The 19,151-nt window shown below is 45.9% G+C and overlaps 2 protein-coding genes across 2 annotated transcripts in view; one reads left to right on the forward strand and one right to left on the reverse strand.

The window, feature by feature from the left end:
* On the forward strand, positions 1 to 17,292 carry CCDC113 (coiled-coil domain containing 113). The gene is made up of 9 exons (XM_060254337.1): positions 1 to 300; positions 4,270 to 4,405; positions 5,274 to 5,435; positions 7,696 to 7,851; positions 8,548 to 8,628; positions 10,805 to 10,960; positions 12,532 to 12,639; positions 13,941 to 14,096; positions 16,202 to 17,292. The coding sequence occupies exons 1-9, from the start codon at positions 155 to 157 to the stop codon at positions 16,292 to 16,294; spliced, it is 1,194 nt and encodes a 397-aa protein (XP_060110320.1). The 5' UTR covers positions 1 to 154; the 3' UTR covers positions 16,295 to 17,292.
* PRSS54 (serine protease 54) overlaps positions 16,559 to 19,151 on the reverse strand; it is a 12,933-nt gene continuing 10,340 nt past the window's right edge. The window contains exons 4-6 of the mRNA XM_060254338.1: positions 18,738 to 18,988; positions 18,030 to 18,145; positions 16,559 to 17,198 (exon numbers count right to left, since the gene is read on the reverse strand). Coding sequence (XP_060110321.1) covers positions 16,698 to 17,198; positions 18,030 to 18,145; positions 18,738 to 18,988 — 868 coding nt within the window. The 3' untranslated portion in view covers positions 16,559 to 16,697. The remainder of the gene's footprint in view (positions 17,199 to 18,029; positions 18,146 to 18,737; positions 18,989 to 19,151) is intronic.

The following is a 19,151-nucleotide window of genomic DNA, read 5'->3' on the forward strand; positions in this document are numbered from 1 at the left end:
GCTCCCGTGCCCCGCCCACCCGTCGGAGTCATGGCAACGCTTTGAATGGTCGCTCGCGTCCGATTCTTTTCCGCGCAGTTCCCAAGAGCCCGCAAACGTCTGAACGTGCCAGACCCGTGAAGAAGACGGGCATCCTCAGAGGCGCGGATGAAAGATGGAAGTCCGTCCTGTTTTGACTGATGAGGAGTCGGAGCGCGACAGCATCCGTACGGGGGAGTCGAGGGAGTTGGGCGAGGATGTGCAGCAAGACTTGGCCCCGCTCGCCCTGCCTGAGCTCCGCAATGTGGTGCAGGAGATGAGGTGGGCGACGGGGAGGATGGATGATACAGATCAGCTGTCCGTTTCCAGGCCGGTGTAGCGGTTAGCGTGTTGGACCAGGATCTGTGATGATGACCCAAGTTCGAATTCCCGCTCCGCTCATGGAAGCTTGCGGGGCGGCCTTGGGCCAATCACACAACTCTCAGCCTAGGCTACCTCACCAGGTTGTTGTAAGGATAAAATGGAGAAGAGGAGAACAATGGAAAAATCTTTGGTTCGGCATTGGAGGCAGGGAAAGCAGGGTCTAAAATTTAGACTCTCAATAAAATAAATAAGAATAGTTTTTTAAAATCTCACACATTCTGTAAAGAGACTGGATATTTTTTGTGCAAGCCCGTTGGCACTGACCACTAAACTGGCACCAATGCTGCTCGCTGGTTAGCTACCAGGTACACTCCTGCCTCTCTGACTTTCTCGAGTGCACTGTCACTTCCCTGTACTGCAGATTTCGCTTCTTCCCCTCACTTGATCTAGCACATTGCTATCTGCCTACCACATATTTAGCTCTCATCTGTCTATAGCACACTGTTACCTTCCATCTCTCCCTCTCTCACTTTTCCCGTTGTATTCTCACAACAACCCTGTGAGGTGGCTGGGGCTGAGAGAGTAACTAGAACAGGACCACCCACCAACCTTCATAGCCAGGTGAGAATTAGAACTGGGTGTTCCATTTCTAGTCTTAACCACTACCTCACACTAGCTTCCCCAGGATATTTTTAACGAACTTAGAGCAGCGTAGTACTAGGACGTACTGGAAGACCGGTGTGTGTGTGTGTGTGTGTGTGGGGGGAACATTCCAATCTACATAGTGAGGTGAGAATTGAACTTGGGTGTTTCTGATCCCAGTCTTAAGCACTATGTCACACTGGCTTCCCCAAGATATTTTACCTTACTTAGAGCAGCATAGTACTGGGATATATTGGAAGGGGGATGGGGGGACATTCTGACAACTAGGACAATTTCCATGTTGCATACAACTGGTTGGTTGGTTGAAGCAGAGAGCCAGCTGAAACTAAATCCATCAAAGATGGAGGCCCTGTGGCTGAGCTAGGGAATTCCCAGGTGGGGATGCCAGTTTCCAGCCCCTTCTGGTGAGCTGCTAGCACCAAGGCCACTTGTGAGTCTGAATGCCTCCCTTTCTGTGGGGGCTCAGATCACAAATCTTGCCAGACTGGCATTTTTTCATCTCCTCCAGCTTCAACAACTGGGTCCCTTCCTGTAACGCTCCAACCTAGCAACAGTGATCTGTGCAACAGTCACCTCCTCCAGACTAGACCACTATAATTTGCTCTACACAGGGCTACCCTTGAAACTGACCTGGAAACTCCAATTGGTCCAGAATGCAGTGGTATGTGTGCTTACTAGCACTCAGGGGTCTTTAAAAAAAGAAAAAAAGCAGGAATGCACAGGAATGCAGTTCCAGATGGCCTGGGGTCAGGGGTGTGGCCTAATATGCAAATTAGCTCCCGCTGGGCCTTTTCTTCAAAAAAGCCCTATGTGAAACAGTGGTGACATCAGGGGTGTGGCCTAATATGCAAATGAGTTCCTGCTGGGCTTTCTCTACCAAAAAAGCCCTGCTAGCACTCCATCTAGAGCCCATATACAACCGGTGCTCTGCCAGCCGCACTGGCCCCAAGTTGAATTCTGGATCAGATTCAGGGTTTTAAGTTTTAACCTTCAAAGTCCTACACAGTCTGGAACCAACATGTCTTTGGGACCCGCAGAGAGCATTGTGCTGTATGAATAACAACTTTCTAGGGGGCCCTGGCCGCAAATGTATTAATTTGCTTCAACCCAGGCCAGAGCCTTCTTGGCTCTGGCCCAGCCTGGTGGAACACCCTTCCAGACAAGATCAATGTGATTCAGCTTGGCAGGTTCTGTAAAACAGAAATGTTTTTCCAGCCATATGGTTGAGGCAGGGAAGTTTCCATCAAATTTGGCCTCCTCCAGCCTCCCTCCCCACCATTCATTGTATTTGTACCAGTTTCACAAACACCCAGGTGACATAACCTCACTTGGACAAATACTTCTATTAGTGTCTAGCTGCCATCTGTTTTTATTTTGACTTTCAGTGCTATAAGGAGGTCCGCTTTAGTCATAATTTCTCCAAGAATTGCTGCAGGCATATAATGAAGTCCAGGCATGTACTTACCACCAGCATAGGTCACTACAAGCATGGCTTATAATCCATCACCGCTATCACAGGCTGCAAAGCAAGTGAATCCCTGGCAGAGATCTCCAAACGGAATCATAGTCATTTGTTTGGGAAGACAAATTACAAAATAGCATTGATTAAGTCAGGCCTTGACAAACATTCTTTTGCTTTCAGAGCCAGCCCAAAATTCATTGCTGAAAAATATTAGGCCCCACAATAAAAACTCCTAGGCACTTTGGCTCCCTGGCACCTGGGATTTGTTGAGCCCTGGATTTGTTGAGCCCTGGATTAAGTATTGGTACCAAGACTGGCTTCCTTAGCTATGCCAGCAGACTCCAGTGATCCACTGGCAATCAAAATAGACAATATTGGGACCATTAGATGAACCTGCTAGTCAAGCTTTCATATGACCAAGCATGTAGAAAACATTTACACATTTTACAGATAAGGAACAGAGGGAGTGAATTGGTGTGAATTCTCACCCCCCCACGCACAAGTAGTCTGTTTCTCTCTGACACAAGCAGACACACAGCACCCATCTCCCTCTCTTGCACACACATATCCACCATGCACACATCACATCTGTTCTCGAATCCGGTAGCACCACACTCTGATTCAGTGCACACACAGCAACATTTCTCTTGCACACGAACGGTCTCCTCCTTTCACACAAAAAGGCATAACAACAGCCCCTCTTCCCTCTTCCTCACAGTCATAAGCACAGGAATAGCTTCCAGGGATAGCCATTTTACTCTTAGGCTGCAGGCTCTACTTTGCTTCTAACTGTAGCATAACTTGCCTATATTCTACTTCCCATTGGTTAAAATGGAGATATTGAAATCTCAGTAAGAATGTACAGCAGGTTTCCACCAAACCAGTGAAAGGGATCTCTTATGTGACAACCTTAAATTTTTAGCCTTGAACATAAATGTTTTAACAAACATTTTAACATTAACATAACAGATCCGGTGGGGTACGAGGGTTAAGAGCAGCAGACTCTAATCTGGAGAAGTGGAATTACTTCCCCACTCCTCTACATGAAGCCTGCTAGGTGAAGGAAAGGCAATTTGTAAGGCACTTCAAGACTCCTTAAGGTAGAAAAAAGCAGGATATTACAAACCAGCTCTTCTTCAGCGTTGCCTGAATCATTGCAAGGAGAAAAAAAGGAAGCAACAAAAGAGAACCTCACTGATAGAAGCAAAACAAGAGTTCTCACAACAAATGTTACATCCTTTTAAAAATTGTTACTTCCAATGTAGGATTCAATCTCAAATATTAACTTTAAACTGGTTATAATGTTAGAAAACTGTAAATCATGCTCATTGCACTCCTTAGGGTCTGACTGGAAACAAAAAAACCAAGTAAATACATCCATGTGGCATTTCCTTGTTCTGGGGACTGGAAAGGAACAATCTGTGGCCCAATGTTGGATCCTGGCATAGGCAAAAGAGCACTGAGGAAGGATGTCTGTCGTGTCTAAATATTTCAAAGATGGAGAAAAATAAGAAGGGCCCAACATTTTTAGCTTTTCTGTAAGATCATGTAGGGGATTTTAAGGATCACCCTAGAGAACCCAGGTAAAAATTATATCCCAAATTATTAGCCTGAATGTGCTCCCAAAGCTATTACAGTTTAATGAATGTTCTAATGCCTTGGGAGGCATTCCATGTGCTATTTGAGGGTATTGAACACTGAAGCATCCTTCTGGTTTTAAACAGGGAACACTCCTGTGTCTATAATCATACAGTATATAAAAACAGCTAAGTTTCTTCATACAAGCTGTCATCTTCTTTCAGCCATGCCAATTCCATGCTCAAACTGGAGGCAGCCATGTTTGAGAAATTTTTCAATCGAATGGAGCCAAGGGATGTGGCCAGCCACTTGATGCCAGAAAGACGTGGCTCTTCGTTGGATATGGGACAAGCAGCATTTGTAAGCAACAGGGTTGTTTGGCGGGAATTGAGATTCCTAGGACTGTAACATGGGTTTTGTAGTTTTGAAGGTGGTCAGGTCTGACTCATTCATGCTCATTCATTCCCACCTTAGTTTTTTCTCCAGATTCTAAGATAGTTTAACCATCAATTTAAACCTGAAATTTTAAACCTAATTTTGTTACAGTACTCATCGTTTCACTTAACTTTTTTTCAGTCCTTCCTTATGATAATCATTACAGACCTTTCACTTAGCTCATAGCTATATCTGGAGACATGAGCCATATCTCATGAAAGCTCATACCCTGCCACAAACGTTGTTTGTCTTTAAGTGGCTACTGCTCTCTTGCTCTTTTCTACTCTTAGCTCCTAATTTGGCTGTTTCTTGGAGAATCTGGAAATAATAACGAGAGAAAGGCAGATAGGGTGCTTGCAATTAGCAGCCAATCATGTGCTCTTACTGCTACTTTAACATCAACATTTTATACAGCTAGCTTTTAATCAGTCATATCAGTCTATTTGTCCTTTCTTCAAGGAGCTCATGGTTCTTCATATATGGTTCTTCATATCCTCATTATTTTCTTTACAACAATCCAGCCCAGAATCTTAGAGTGAGATGGGCCCAGTCACCCACCAAGCTTCTTAGCTAAGTGGAGATTTGAACCCGAGTTTCCCCAATGCCAGTGCAACATACTAACAATTTCATCGACTCTCCTCTAGTACTCCCAAGTCATCATTGCACAGATCACATCCAAGACATCTTAATGGTCCTTTAACATTCAACTACAGAAGCCCCAAACAACAGTGTTTAGTTAGCAAGGTTATGCAGCTTCTGTTGTGCTGTTTCTTGCTTTCCTTTTGGATTGCAGCCACGCATCAGGCGCAAATCTAAATCCCGCATGCCAGCAGATCGACTGGTATGCCTGACCGTGGAGCAGAAGTGCGACTTAGCACAACGAGAGCTAGAGGAGACCAAGGAAGACATTCAGCGAATGAAGGCGAACTCAGAACGGATTTTGCAAAACTATCTGGTAAAGCTGGCCATTTGGTTTATACTATGCTCCTCTTCATTCTTTCTTTGCTTGATGGCAGACCCACTAATATCTGGAGTTTGCCATTTCTAGCCATGCAGCTGCCGCTGTGTCCAGTGAGGCAGGCTCCTTGGTACCAGTAGAGTTTAGGGGCAGGAAAGAGCTTCAGATAGCCACAATTGTAGATAAATGAACCTATATCTTTTTTCCTTTCAAGTAAGCAAACAGCATTCAAACTTTAAAAAACAACAACATTAAAATGTAAGGCTTTGAGAGTCCCTGTTTTTTTCTTGGATTTGGTATTAATTCTGTTTGGATCCACAAACAGGCACAGAGAGGGAAAAGCTTCAGGCAGCCATTCCTGGACACTGAAAGATGCTGCAGTCTTCATTCTGGAGAGGATGTGTCATTTCAAAGATTCAGTTGATTGCTATTGATTGGGAAGATGCGTGGCTTCTTGTAGCCTGCCAAGCTGTCTTCTGTAGGAAGTCAACAAGATTAGCCTTGATGTTATTATCCCAGCCTCTGGGTGGTTTTGCTTTTCTATTTTGTATGCTGAAGTAGACCAGAATGTCTGTTACTGCTGACAGAAAAGGGCTCCTTTCAGGCACTTGAATCTAGAAACAGCATCTGCATATTGGATGCTGGTAAACTGGAGCGTGTCCAGAGGGGGACAACAAAGATAGTGAGGAGACCAAGCCCTATCTGGAAAGGTTGGAGGAAATGGGTATGTGTAGCTTGTAGAGGAGACAATTGAGAGGTGATATGATAGCCATCTTTGAATGTTTGAAGGGCCATCAGATAGAGGAAGGAGTGGAGTCATTTTCTGTTGCTACAGAAGATTGGACCAGAACCAACTAGTTGGAATTAAATCAAAATAGTTTTCAGCTAAACATTAGGAATAACTTCCTCATGGTTAAAGCAGTTCCTCAGTGAAACAGGCTTCCTTGAGAAGTGGTGGGCTCTCCTTTGGAAATTTTTAAGCAGAGGCTAGATGGCAATTTGACAGCAATGCTGATTCTGTGACTATGAGTTTAGGCAGATTGTGAGAGGGAGGGCAGGAAGGGATGCTCAGTAGGCTCTTGTGGCCTTTTCTTATATGCCCAGGGTACTGGAGATTGCCACTTTGGGGTGAGGAAGGAATTTTTCTCTGGGCCAGATTGGTCCAGGGATCCCAGGAGGTTTTTTTGCGTAGAGCAAAAGAAGTGGGGGGAGGCAGCTGTGAATTTTCTGCATTGTGCAAGGTTTGAACTAGATGAGCCCTGGGGCTATTCCAGCTCCATGTTTCAGTGTTTCTCCAGATGAGGCCTTCTATCCCCCTTCCTCATTCACTGCCATGTTAACAGAGGCTGCAGTCCTAAGACCACTTTTCAGGGAGTAAGCCTGGGACTTACTTTCGAGGAGGTCTGCTTAGGATTGCTCCCATAGAAACAGGACCCATAAAGTTAACCACGGTTTGATAATGCTGGTCAGGGCTTTTTATGTAGCAGGAACTCCTTTGCATATTAGGCCGCACCCCTCTTATGTAGCCAGTCCTCTTGGAGCTTACAGGGTTCTTAGTACTGTTAGCCGCCCTGAGCCGCTTTGCGGGGAGGGCGGGGTAGAAATAAAATTTATTATTATTATTAGTAGTAGTAGTAGTAGTACAGGGCCTACTGTAAGCTCTTGGAGGATTGGCTACATCTGGTGGGTGTGGCCTAATATGCATAGGAGTTCCTGCTACAAAAAAAGCCCTGATGCTGGTACTGTTACTTGTCCACACAAGCTCCCAGAAGAACAACCCCCATATTTAGTGAGTTTCCTACTTTTCAGTCTGGCCTTACCACTGCCCCACATGTTGCCCGTAGGCTGTCAGCTCCGTGATCATGGGCAAATTTGCAGAGCTGATTAGTGAAAGTTGATTGAACAGTGGCATCCTAAGCATCATTATGCCCTTCTAAGCACACTGAAGCCAGGAGGCTTAGAAAGACGTAACACTGCTGAGGATGGCTCTGTAATTATTAAGATATCTTTCAGTCAGGACCTTGCTCCAGAAGGTCTACTGCAGCATGGGAAAATACTGGCTTTCTCTTATCTGCTTCTTTAAATCAGGGGAAGGAATCAGTGTACATAAATGCCATTGTGTTGACATGCTAGACGTGTTTAAGAACTGCTTGCTTCTGGCTCAGTTTTCTGATCTGTTTAGTTGTAGGCCCTTCCCCAGAGAAGGAGTGAAATGTGACATGCCATTACTTATGAAGATGTGATTTGAATTCTGCAGGCTGTCCTGGAGGAAGCAGACATTCGCATGGTTGACATTAAGAAAGCCATAGCGGACTTTGAAAAAGACATAGTCAAGACTATAACCAAGAAGAAAGGAAGCATCATAGCTTCTGATAAAGTGATGAGATATATGGAAGAGAAGATCCGCTCCAGGGTCAGTGGAGATTTTCCCCCTTGTTTTGCTCTCATAAATGGTTCTGTTGATGTCAGTAAGGTAGAACAGGCAAGACCTCTTGCATCCTTGGGGCTAATGCTCAACTGGAGCCCTCTGAGTGTTCACAACTAGGGATGGAGACCATCCATCTCAGAGGAGAGGGATGGAATCAGCTGCCCCCTCTTTTGAAGGGTGGGCGCTCATAGTTACTCATGGTCACCTAACTTCCACCACCTCAGATCATGAGCTAGAAAATGCACTAATTGCTGGTGTCCAGTGTCTCAGACCTGTGAAATCTGGATGAGGGGTGCCAAGGAGATATGGCCCTAGCACAGTCATCATTTGTGAGGTGTAATGTTAAGTGAAATTTCACTTTACTTTGTTGTAAAGCTAAAGATAGAGAGGGGCCATTCTACAACTCTAGATGGGTAGTAGCTTTCAGCTGAATACTGGAAGTGTAGGTTGCATGCAAAGCTGATCTTTCTCTGTTTCTGTGAGTATCTATGAGTGTCTAAAAGGGACAGGGGGTTGATAGGTGCCCCAAATGGTAAGCGCAATATCTGCAGGTGTTATTTCCAAAGCTTGTGGAGTTTGAGAGTCATTTGGGGTGGGAACACAAACTGTCACGCAAATACCTAGCTTGTAATCAACCTGCACTTGTATGTATTGTCTTTGCCAGTGACTTTCTTTTTTCAGGATGTACTGAAGGAGAAGATCCGTTTGAAAAACGATTCCTTAAAAGTCCAGAAGAAGAAAATGCAGCTGCAGCTCAAGCAGGTATCTATGCCATTTTTATGGTATGTTTCGGAAAGTGCAGCTTGACAAGTCTGATTAGGTTATGGAACCCTAGGGCACAGATGTGCCTTTGCTATGTGTTCCATTTTAGTGCTTCTTTAAGTAAGACCATCTCTGTCAAGGGGGCACTAAAATTATCACTCTAAAAGGAGCCCAAGTCCTTGGTGCCAAATGTGCCAGCAAGTACCAGAAGCAGAAAGTTCTGCAGGCCAGCTACACTCAGATGACTCAGGTAAATGAGCCAAGAAATGCTAAGATGGAATAGCAAAGTCTGCAAGAGTTTCCAGCCAATATGCCCTGGAGGAAAATCCCTTCCCAACCCCAAATGTGACCTAAAAGTTCACCCCAAAGAGATTTTGTTGGGTGCCAATTTTATGAATGAGAACCTTCACATTCAGGAGCAGTAAACCCCTGAACCCCAGTACTGGGTGCCAGTTTTATGAATGGGAACCTTCACATTCAGGAGCAGTAAACCCCTGAATCCCAGTACTAGGACACAACATAAGAGAATAGCCTTGACCTCTGTGCTAAGGGAAGGGAGGTGTCATGGCTGAGTTGGTGGAGCATCCGCCTTGCATGCTTAAGATTCCAGGTTCAATCCCCGGCATCTCCAGTTAAGAGGACCAGGCAGTAGGTGATGTGAAAGATCTGAGTCTGAGACCCTGGAGAGCTGTTGCCAGCCTGAGTAGACAATACTGACCTTGATTGACCAGTGGTCTGATTCAGAATCAGGCAGCTTCACGTGTCCTGTTCGTTGGCTTTCCAGAGTAAGTGGTTGGCCCCTATGCAAGACAGGATGATGGACTACTAGTCTGATCTAGCAGGGCTCTTCTTACATTCTTATAGCATAGTTGCTAGAGTGCCCTTAGGGAATCTGAGATCCAATCCCCATTCAGCCAGGAAACTCACTCAGTAATCCACTCCCATTTATATTTGCCTTACTGGGCTACTGGGAGGACAAAAATGGGACTGGGTGGGGATGCTGAGCTCCTTGGGGGGTGGTAAAATATAGGTGGGAGAAAAACTGTTCAGCAGACACTAACTCTGAGCCTTGGTGGTCTACAGCTGTTGTTCCTGTTTCTTGCTGTGTAAGTTCCCTGCGCACCCCTTTTGCAGCAGAAACACAGAAATAAGAATCAGGTCTAGTAAAGGCCATGCCAGGAGGCTCTAGCAAAGGGGGCAGGGATGTCTATGGTGCTTTATGGTCTTTAACTTGTTTATCAGCAGCATGAAGAGAGAGTCCTCCTGTTACCCTGTCCTTACCTTGCTAAGGCCATCAGGAACTCAGCAGATCCAAGACCAACAATTTCCCGCCCTGACTCCTTCAGTTTTTCTAGACTGTCACTAGTCTCATGGCATTTTTTCTGTGCAGAGGTGTTGCAAGAGTTTCTAAGGGAACATGCTTATGACCTGAGTCTGACACAGCTACTTCCCAGAAGCCACGATGCTTCCTCCAAGATGTTCCCCCCTCAGCTGGACATTGCAACGTTCCCCCAAGCACCTAGCATGTTTTTCTTGAACCACACCTGAAAGACAACCTTGATGCTTCTTTGTAAAAATCATTGCTTTCAGATTGTGCTGAAAATAAAATTTAAAAATTGCTCACCTTTGTTACTGCAATAACTTCTCTCCCAGTTGGAAAGTGGCAAGGTCAGAATAGTGACTCGCAGAGACACCACGAGCACTCTCCTCTGATGGGTAATCCTGAAAATATGGCTTCAGTCACACCAAATTTTAGTCAGAATTACCCATCAGAAGAAAGTCAATTGGAAGCAAACAATGCAGTGGGCCAGTTTTCTTGGAGGGGGAGCAGGGTGACTTAGTAAATTATAGTAACTTAGTAAATTATTTTATTGTCGTACCCCTCATGTGCCATGATAATTGGTATGTGAATTACTGCATTATGATAGTGGTAAGAAAAATGGAGCTGAAGCCTACTTTTCAACCCTGTGGGACCATTTTCTAATTGCCAACTTAAATGGCTCCAATCCTTTCCACCCAGAAAAACAGCTGGACCATGGCTTGTCAGATTTGTAGCTCCATTCCAAGAGTATGCTAGTTCCCATAACCTGCATTAAACAGCTCCACAGTTCTTAAAGGGCCTGCTTGCGTTTGGCTTGCTTCGTAAGTGACTGTCGGTATTCTTGCTCGGTTACAGAAGGAAGAGCTGGGGGAGGCTCTTCATGAGGTGGACTTCCAGCAGCTGAAGATTGAAAATGCCCAGTTCCTGGAGAAAATTGAGGAGCGGAACCAGGACCTGCTGCGGCAGAAGATGACTGTGGGTAGCGTCCTCCAGATCCTCAACCGCTACAAAGTAAGTTGAGCCAAGATTTCAGCCCTCCGGCTCTAGAGACCCAGCTTAAGGTGACAGCTGGAAGAATCCCGCCCCCAGGCCCCTCCAAATTGGAGTGTGACACACGTGTGGCTGAGGAAGAACCTGAGAGGGTGCTCTGCAGATTTGGCAGGAACCCTGGTCTGAGGCCACTGTCAAGGTCACACAAGGGTTTCCGTGCACACCAAGCACTAGGGGTGTAGCTGTGAGCGATGCAGCCCTTCCTTCCTTAGCAGTTGCAGCTTGTGTCTCTCCAGCTGCATTCTGTACCTTCTTCAGGCTCCTGGGGTTACCCCCAGGAGGAGCTGAGTCGTGTGCAAGAAGCATGTCTTGGCCTCTTCCTGAAAACCGAGATGGTGTAGTGGTTCAAGTGGTAGACAAAGATCTGAGAGACCCAGGTTCAAATCCTCAAACTTGGCCATGGAAGCTTGCTGGGTGGCCTTGGGCCAGTCACTCTCAGAAGGAGGTCTGGGAGGCAGAACCAGTTCAATAATGAAGGTAAAATGGACGTTCCCTGTTTTGAATTGGTCCTGCCTCCAAGTCCCAGACTTTCCATCACTGATGCAAGAACTGGTTTCACTTCCTGAACTTTCTCCCACTGCTAACACAGGATCTGGTTTTTAATCCCAAAACTCTTCCACCTCAGACACAAGACAACAGGATTCCTTCTTCAGGACAGGCAGAGTATGGCCTGTTTACTCCCATTCTGTCTTCCTCCTTGAAACTCTCCCTGTTATGTCCTTCTTTCCCTTCCCACTTCTCAGCTACCTATTTTGATTCCTGTCCCGATCTCCAGCTGGCTGGTAGTTCCACTAACTTCCAGCTTCCTTCTGCTCTCCATTGCCATGCTATGGATTCCCTATCTGCATCTCCTGCCTCCTGCTGTGTCCCGACCTCTGCATTGTACATCCCAATTGCCAGGACATCTCCACACCTTGGGTTGGATCCAGACTAAAGTTTCTGCTAATGGAAGGGAGGGATTTCCACAGATTCTCCCTTCCCTTTGCAGATTCGTATCTCACGCTGTTCGCAAGGGTCCCGTGTGCCCCAGGAGCAGTATTTCAGGGAGGCCATTGTCCTGCAGTTGGAGGTGGGGGAGGCAGGAACATTCTGTTCTGCTGACAAAAGTGCCTTGCATGAGTGAAAATCTAGGGCTATCTTTGATATCCCCGGAAGGGCTCAGCAGAGATCTCTTGGGATCTTGCCACCTCTGTTTTCAGTCTCAGAAGGGACTTTGTACAAAACCTCATTTACACTGGTATATCTGGATCAGTGTCTGGAACTCCTGAACAACAACAAAATGAAGCCCAACAGCAATTCCAAAGGGTCTCAAATAAGTTCCAGAGCCTGGACAAAATTGCAATAATGATTTGATGTGTTAGGCTGGGCTGCGGACCACATGCTTAACCTTCCTTCTGCTTCTGCTCACTGGCCACAAGATGTATGGCTAGTCAGCACTCCCATGAACAGAATTAATCTGAATGGTGATTGAAAGGGATGCCGCCTGAATTCTCCCTTCTGCTCAGTTCTGTCCAGACCATCTTATATTTTAGAGGAAGCTACAAACTGCAACAGCGACGGCCACCCGACTGGTGAAAGACATCACTCAGAGAAAGGAGTCTCTGGAAAAAATTGAGCGAGAATTCATCGTTGTTGAGGAGGTAGGAACGAAGGCAGACACAGGTAATGTCAAGCCAGGCCTCGGATTTCTCTGGGGATCTCATGTGATAGTAGGGAAAGTAGTCCTACATTTAAAGTCCAGAAAGAGGTTCTCAGAGCAAGACTGGCTTCCTGGCAAATTCTTGCTTCCAACACAGCCTTCTATTGGTTTATAGTAGCAGCACTTTTGGCTTCATGGGGTTGTGCTTCACATGGCAGCAACACTGTTCTTTTCCTTGTGGAGACCTCTGTTAGGACTGTTCATATGGCAACAGTTGGGTCACAGGCTTTCCTCTGGTGCATCCAGCCCTTTGGAATGGCCTTCCCTCACTTCATTATGGGAGTGTGTTAGACAGTTTACTCCAGAGAGCATCTGGTGGAGGGTAAGCTGTTTTGGCAGATTTGGCTGCATTCCCTTTTGGTTTTTTGTGTTCTTGATTCTGCATGATTTTATTAAAATATTTATTTTAACTCTGTGCTTTTAAATTTGTAATCTGTGCATTTCATTCAGTGTAATTGGGCTGCTTTGTTTTGTGTCCTTGAAACCTGGTGTTGCATTGAGTTAACTCCCTTGAGTCTGAGGGATATAAACATTTAAAATGAAGAAATAAATGAGGATTACAGTTTTGCAAGCGTAGTTAGCATCCAGTTCACTAGATTAATGTGTTTTGATGTTTCCAACTGTTTATCTGGCCCTTATTTGATCAGAATATAAATCAAATACGTTTTAGCAAAAACATCAGTATAGAAAAATGAACCCTTGGCATTGCTTAAAAACAGCTCTGCTTGTTTACCAGCCTCATCAGGGAGCGAAAACATTAGATTTGGAGTACATTGATTTTCCCCGTTCAACATATTTTCAAAAAGATCAGAGTAAATGGTTTCAACCCAAGGAGGAATTGGGAGGTAAAGGGCAGAGAATTCTTTGTGAAAGGTCAGCAGATGGAATAGGTACCCATTTGTCTCCTTAGGGTTGTGCATCCTGAACAAGAAGCCACATCTTTCCACATCCTGATCACTAGTCAGGGGACAACACAGCGCAGTGTTGAGCACAAGCAGAAGGAGGCCATTCTTCAGCTGTAGACTCATTCACCCAAGAAAGGAACCCACCATAAGCCAAACTGTTATTGGATGGCCTTCGGTTGTTACGTTTGCTGTAAAAGTGAGGTGGTCTCCCCCCTCTGCCGCCTACAACCCCTGCGCCACTTGTTAAAATCTGGAGTATGTTAACATGCATACCTGTCTTAAAATTTAGAAACTAAAGCAAGGGCTTCACACCCAAGACATTCTCCTTCTCTTTCAGGAGCGGAAGAAGGCAGAGGTCTTAAATAAAAAATTTAGGAGACAGCTGGCGTACTACAAAGTGCCTCCCGTCCTGGATTATGTCCATGAGAAGATAGAAGTCCATGAGCTGGAAAATACCATCAAGATTTGGGAGAGGAAGGTGGAAATTGCAGAGGTATGGATATCCAGCCACTAGGCCATTGGCTGTCAGAAGCATATCCAAACCACAGCTGACCACAACATTACTATGCCTCCATTCTGTCTCTGGTTCTGATGCCTGGTAAAACTGAGTGTCACTGTGCCGATACCTGCAAAGGCACAAAATTCTCCATTGGGGAAAAATATGTGCATGGGGACCACAAGTGGAGTCAATGCAGGTGTGGTGTTATTACGATTTAAGTAGTAGTGAACTGAACAGAAGCGGCACCCACTTTAAGTGGTGGTTGTCACCCAAGAACTCCCCCACTGTTGTCTTTAGAAGATCCTTGTTCCTTCCTTTTGTATGATTATGTAAGAATGCAGTAGAGCATCCCTCCTTGGCTTCCGTGCAAAATTTAATGAGCTGGTTTTGGTCTGTAAGTAGGCCTGCCTTGTCCCACGTGAACCTGCCTGTCAATATCTGAAGCTCTTCTCTGGCTGATTGTGCCAGCAGCAGAGAAGAGGGCCTTTATTGTGATAATTTCCATATTGTGCAGGTCCTCCCCAGATGTGCTTGCTTGGCTTCTTTGGTGGAAAGTTCTGTCAAGTCACAGCTGGCTCATGGCAACCCAGGATGGTTTTCAAAGCAAGAGATGAACAGAGATGGTTTGCCGTTGCCTGCCACCATGTAGCAACCTTAGACTTCCTTGGTGATCTCCTATCCATTTACTAACCAGGCAGGGCATACCCTGCTCAGTTTCTGAGATCTGATGAGATCGGGCTAGGCTACACCATGCAGCTCAGGGTTTGGCTTCTTTATTATACTAAATACCAGGCTACACCCATCCTGCCCTGAGCTGGATGGCCCAGACTAGCCTGATCACATCTGTTCTCGGAAGCTAAGCAGGGTCGGCCCTGATTAGTACTTGGGTGGGAGACCACCTAGGAAGTCCAGGTTTGTTACATGGAAACGGGCAATGGCAAACCGCTTCTGAACCCCTCTTGAATGAAAACCCTACAAGATCGCCGTTAAGACAGCTGTGACTTGACAGCATTTTCCACCACCACATCCATCCTGTTTATCCATTCTTGGAATAATATCACATTTGGATTGTATTCTGTTGCTTCCCAATTTATGATTTTTACTATTCTGTCATTTTTTTTTTAGTTTGATTTAATAGTATTATTTTTGTCTATTTTAATTTGTAAACTGCCTTGGGGGTATTTTTAAGAGAAAAGAAGGGGGAAGGAGTAAAGAAAAGTAAACCCTATAAGAACACCATTGAGTGTTCCAGTACATTCAGTGGCGGATTCTGACGTGTTTGGGACTTCCCACTGTGGCAGCCAATAACACTGTGATCCCCCTGCATTCAACCTGGTTGTGGTTTCTTCTCTGAGAACTGAGGATGGAGGCAGACTCAGCACTGCCAAAGAATAATGTGGAACCAGACAGCCCTAGGCCATTCTGCCAGGCCGTTCTGAAGGCAGGCTTGCGCTGTCAGCATTGTAGAGAAAGCCCCTATTGCCTTCGTTGAATCAGAAGCTCAGACCCTGGTCTTCGCTACCTGTGGTCCAGGTGACCTTTGGCTCCTGCTGATGGCTGTGTAAGGTCTTTTCTGAGCCATATGGAAAGAAAAAAGCAACCTGAACACAGCTGCCTTGACTGGAGTGGGTTTCTACATAGGGTGCACCTCTGCAAAGCAATTCCAGGAATGCAGCTGCAGAAGGAAGGGTGCTTCCTTTCCCCCCACCCCATTGGATTATCTTTCAAGACCGCCTGTGTTTCTGAGAAGTGCCATAGTTGGGCCACCAGTGATGTTCTGTTGATGATAGGCCTTAAAAAGCCAGTGTGGTGTAATGGTTGGAGTATCAGAGTAGGATCTGGGAGACCCAGGTTCGAGTCCTTGCTCTGCCATGGAAGCTTGCTGGGTGATCTCAGGCCAATCTCAGCCTAGCCTTCTTCACAGGGTGTTTGTTGTGAAGATAAAATAGAGGAGAGGAGAACGTGGTAAGCTGCTCTGAGTTCCCATCCGGGAGAAAGCCAGGGTATAAATGAAGTAAATAGTCAGTTAATTACACATGTTGGCTGAGAATCCTGTCCAGTGGATTTTGACTTCATCTTTCACCTCTCGTGTCTTGCAGATGGCCTTGCAGAGCTACCGGAGCGTTTGGCAGAAGGCGAAGCTGGCCAGTCAACAGCTGCAGGCTCTCCTCCCAGAACAAGTGGCCCACTGACACTAAGATGGGCAGCCCACTGACACTAAGATGGTAGCCTGGCATTAGAAGAGAGGAAAAGCCACCCACCGTGGCACTGCTTGCATTTCACTGGCCTTCGTTTTGCCCTCTTCCTGACACAGCACTTGTACCCAAGCCTCACGGGATTCCTGCCACTGTGATTCTTTCCTTTTCTGTACTCGTGTGAGGAGTTATTTTTACAGTTAATACTTGGCTATGTTTACACTGGTTTTTCTACTTTGGAGTCATATCACACAAAGTGGATCAAAGGATGTAAAGTTTAATAGTTCAAAAGAACTTTCCAGCTAAAGAGACAGATCAGCACCACACAGCATTAGCATTGGCAGTGCAGATGGGAGATTTTCTTAGTGCGGAATCTCCTGTTCAGCCCTAAGCCACCCACCTAAGCAGTTATTGAGCATCCCAGAAGATGAAGGAGGAGGCTTACAGCTATGAGTCCCTGCGGCTGACCCTTCTTTGCAGTGGAAATGGGGAGCAGCTCCCCATTGTAATAATCATAGTAGATTGGCTCAGACCTGCCCTGTGACTTAGCTGAACCATTTAAAAATAATTCTGTGCTCCCCTGTTGTAACTCTGCATCAGCACTGAGAGGAAGATCTTCTGAAGCGTCTGAGAAGTTAAGGACTCTGCTGGCTAGAATGGGTTCTGGTGCCCCTCTGGGCTCCTCTGTTAGAGTCCAGATGGCTAAATGTCTGCTGCCTAGGGAGGGAGAGATGGGCGCTCTTCCTTTTGCCGTGGTGATCACAATCCAGTCGCTGTAATAGGACAGCCTGGTGTAGAGAAACGGCCCATAGCATCTGGCGCCCCCTTCAGTCAGCACTCCTTTCAGCACCCAGTGGCCTGTTTCCTTTGCTTGGCACATGATAGGGTTGCCGGGGTCCCCCTTGAAGAGAGAAAAGGCAAGCAATCAAACACTCCCAGGAGTCTTCCTTGGCAAGCAGATCATTTAACATTCACATGTGGATTAGTGAGATTCCTTGATCCAGAATGGTACCCTTCCCCGCCCACCCACCCCCCATTCATTCATCCAGTTTGGAAATTCAAGTACAAAGTCACCAGGTGCATTTGAGGATACAATCCCAGGATCACCTCTTAAGTTAACCAGCGTTCCCTCTAAGCTGAGATAGAGTGAGCTAGCTCACAGTTTTTTTAGCCTCTGGCTCACACATTTTTGTCTTAGCTCAGGAAAAAAAAGGCTCCAGAGCAAACTAATTTATGCAGTAGTTCACAACTTTAATGCCAGTAGCTCACGAAGTAGAATTTTTGCTCGCAAGACTCTGCAGCTTAGAGGGAGTATTGCTCTTAACCCTCAACAGACCCTTGATTCACATCCCGCAGTATCTTTTACAGAATGCTCATGTCTTCAGCATTCAACAATTGCTAGATGCGAATCAATGGCTAGGCCTGCTCCTGCCTTCATTGACAAAAGAAGGCCACCTTGTTAAAGGATGGACTATTTCATAAGAACACAAGAGAAGCCATGTTGAATCAGGCCAGTGGCCCATCCAGTCCAGTACTCTGGATCACACAGTGGCCAGAACTCGAGCTTTCAAGGCAATGGACTGTTCCACAGTCACTTAAATAGAACTAGTTTGCAGAAGTAGAAAAATGTCATCTTTGAATGCATTTTTAACACTGTTTTTTAAAAGACTATGGTTAAAATATATCCTGAGGACTAAGGACACTCCACTGGTTGTTCCCTCGGCTTCCTTACCAGGCATCCAGCTGCGTTGTCACCCTCCCTGTGGCTGGAACACTCTGTGCTCATGGTTCGTTGCAGAGGACAAGGGTCAACGTCATCCATGGAGAGCTTCCTTAGAGAGCCCCTTCCTGTCTGGACCAAGAGAGCAATGTGTGAGAGGGAGTGCTTGTTCCAGATTGACAAGTGAACACAGCACACATTTCATGGTGCAACCAAGAGCCAGTTAAAGGCCACTGGTTATGCTAAAAGCTGCCCTTTCAGTTGCAGGCTCAGAGGGGAGTGGCTCACACCAGTACCTGCCAGTAGAAAAGAGCAGGAGTCCAGTGGTACCTTAAAAAGACTAACAACATTTGTGGTAGGGATGAGCTTTCATGAGTCACTGCTCACTTCTTCAGATACAGAAAGACTTTGGTAAAATGCATGGTTTTACGAGACTCCTGGATTTGCTTCTGAGAGAAAGTGTCCCACACCACAAGCTTAAATCAGATAAATGGTCATCTGGTTCTGTGAGAGGGCAAATGGGGCACCTGCTGTTTAGAGGGAGCTTGTAAAGCAGGAATCAGCATTGTGTTGCATTTCGGCCTGTATTGGCTATAAAGGTAAAAAATGGGCATAATGTGAAATAGAACCCTCTAGGCAGGATAAAATGTAATAGAGAATGGTGTAAATAGTTATCCCCTTGAACTCCTAGGCTGTGCCAGCAAAGAGCAAGTTGCTCACCTGAGTGAGGATTCAGCCATCCGGCCACTACACAGTTCATCAGGGCACTTGCAGGGAAATCTTGGTGGAGGAAGCAGATGGGCTGGATGGTCTCGCTGAACTCCAGCGAGTTGGCTGTCTTCAAAAGAACAATGTTGTGGGCGAGAGTGATTTCATCAAAGTCCTTGTGGAAGAAGACGGTGCTGATAGGGAAAGTGATGCTTTTGTCACTCTTCAGATCTGTGACATCTGCCATAGCAAAGATCTGGCTCCTGTGAGAGTAACATTTTTTAAAAGCATGGTTAGCCAAAGGCTTTGCTCCTGGGCCGTCATCCCAGAGTATTGCTTTCAACCAACTCTGCCCTGGATTTCTACTACCCAGAATACCTTTACCGAACGCATATACTGCATGAGAGAGAGAAATTCTGCTTTCCT

Source organism: Heteronotia binoei, chromosome 14, assembly GCF_032191835.1.
Source record: "Heteronotia binoei isolate CCM8104 ecotype False Entrance Well chromosome 14, APGP_CSIRO_Hbin_v1, whole genome shotgun sequence".
Classification (NCBI taxonomy): Eukaryota; Metazoa; Chordata; class Lepidosauria; order Squamata; family Gekkonidae; genus Heteronotia; species Heteronotia binoei.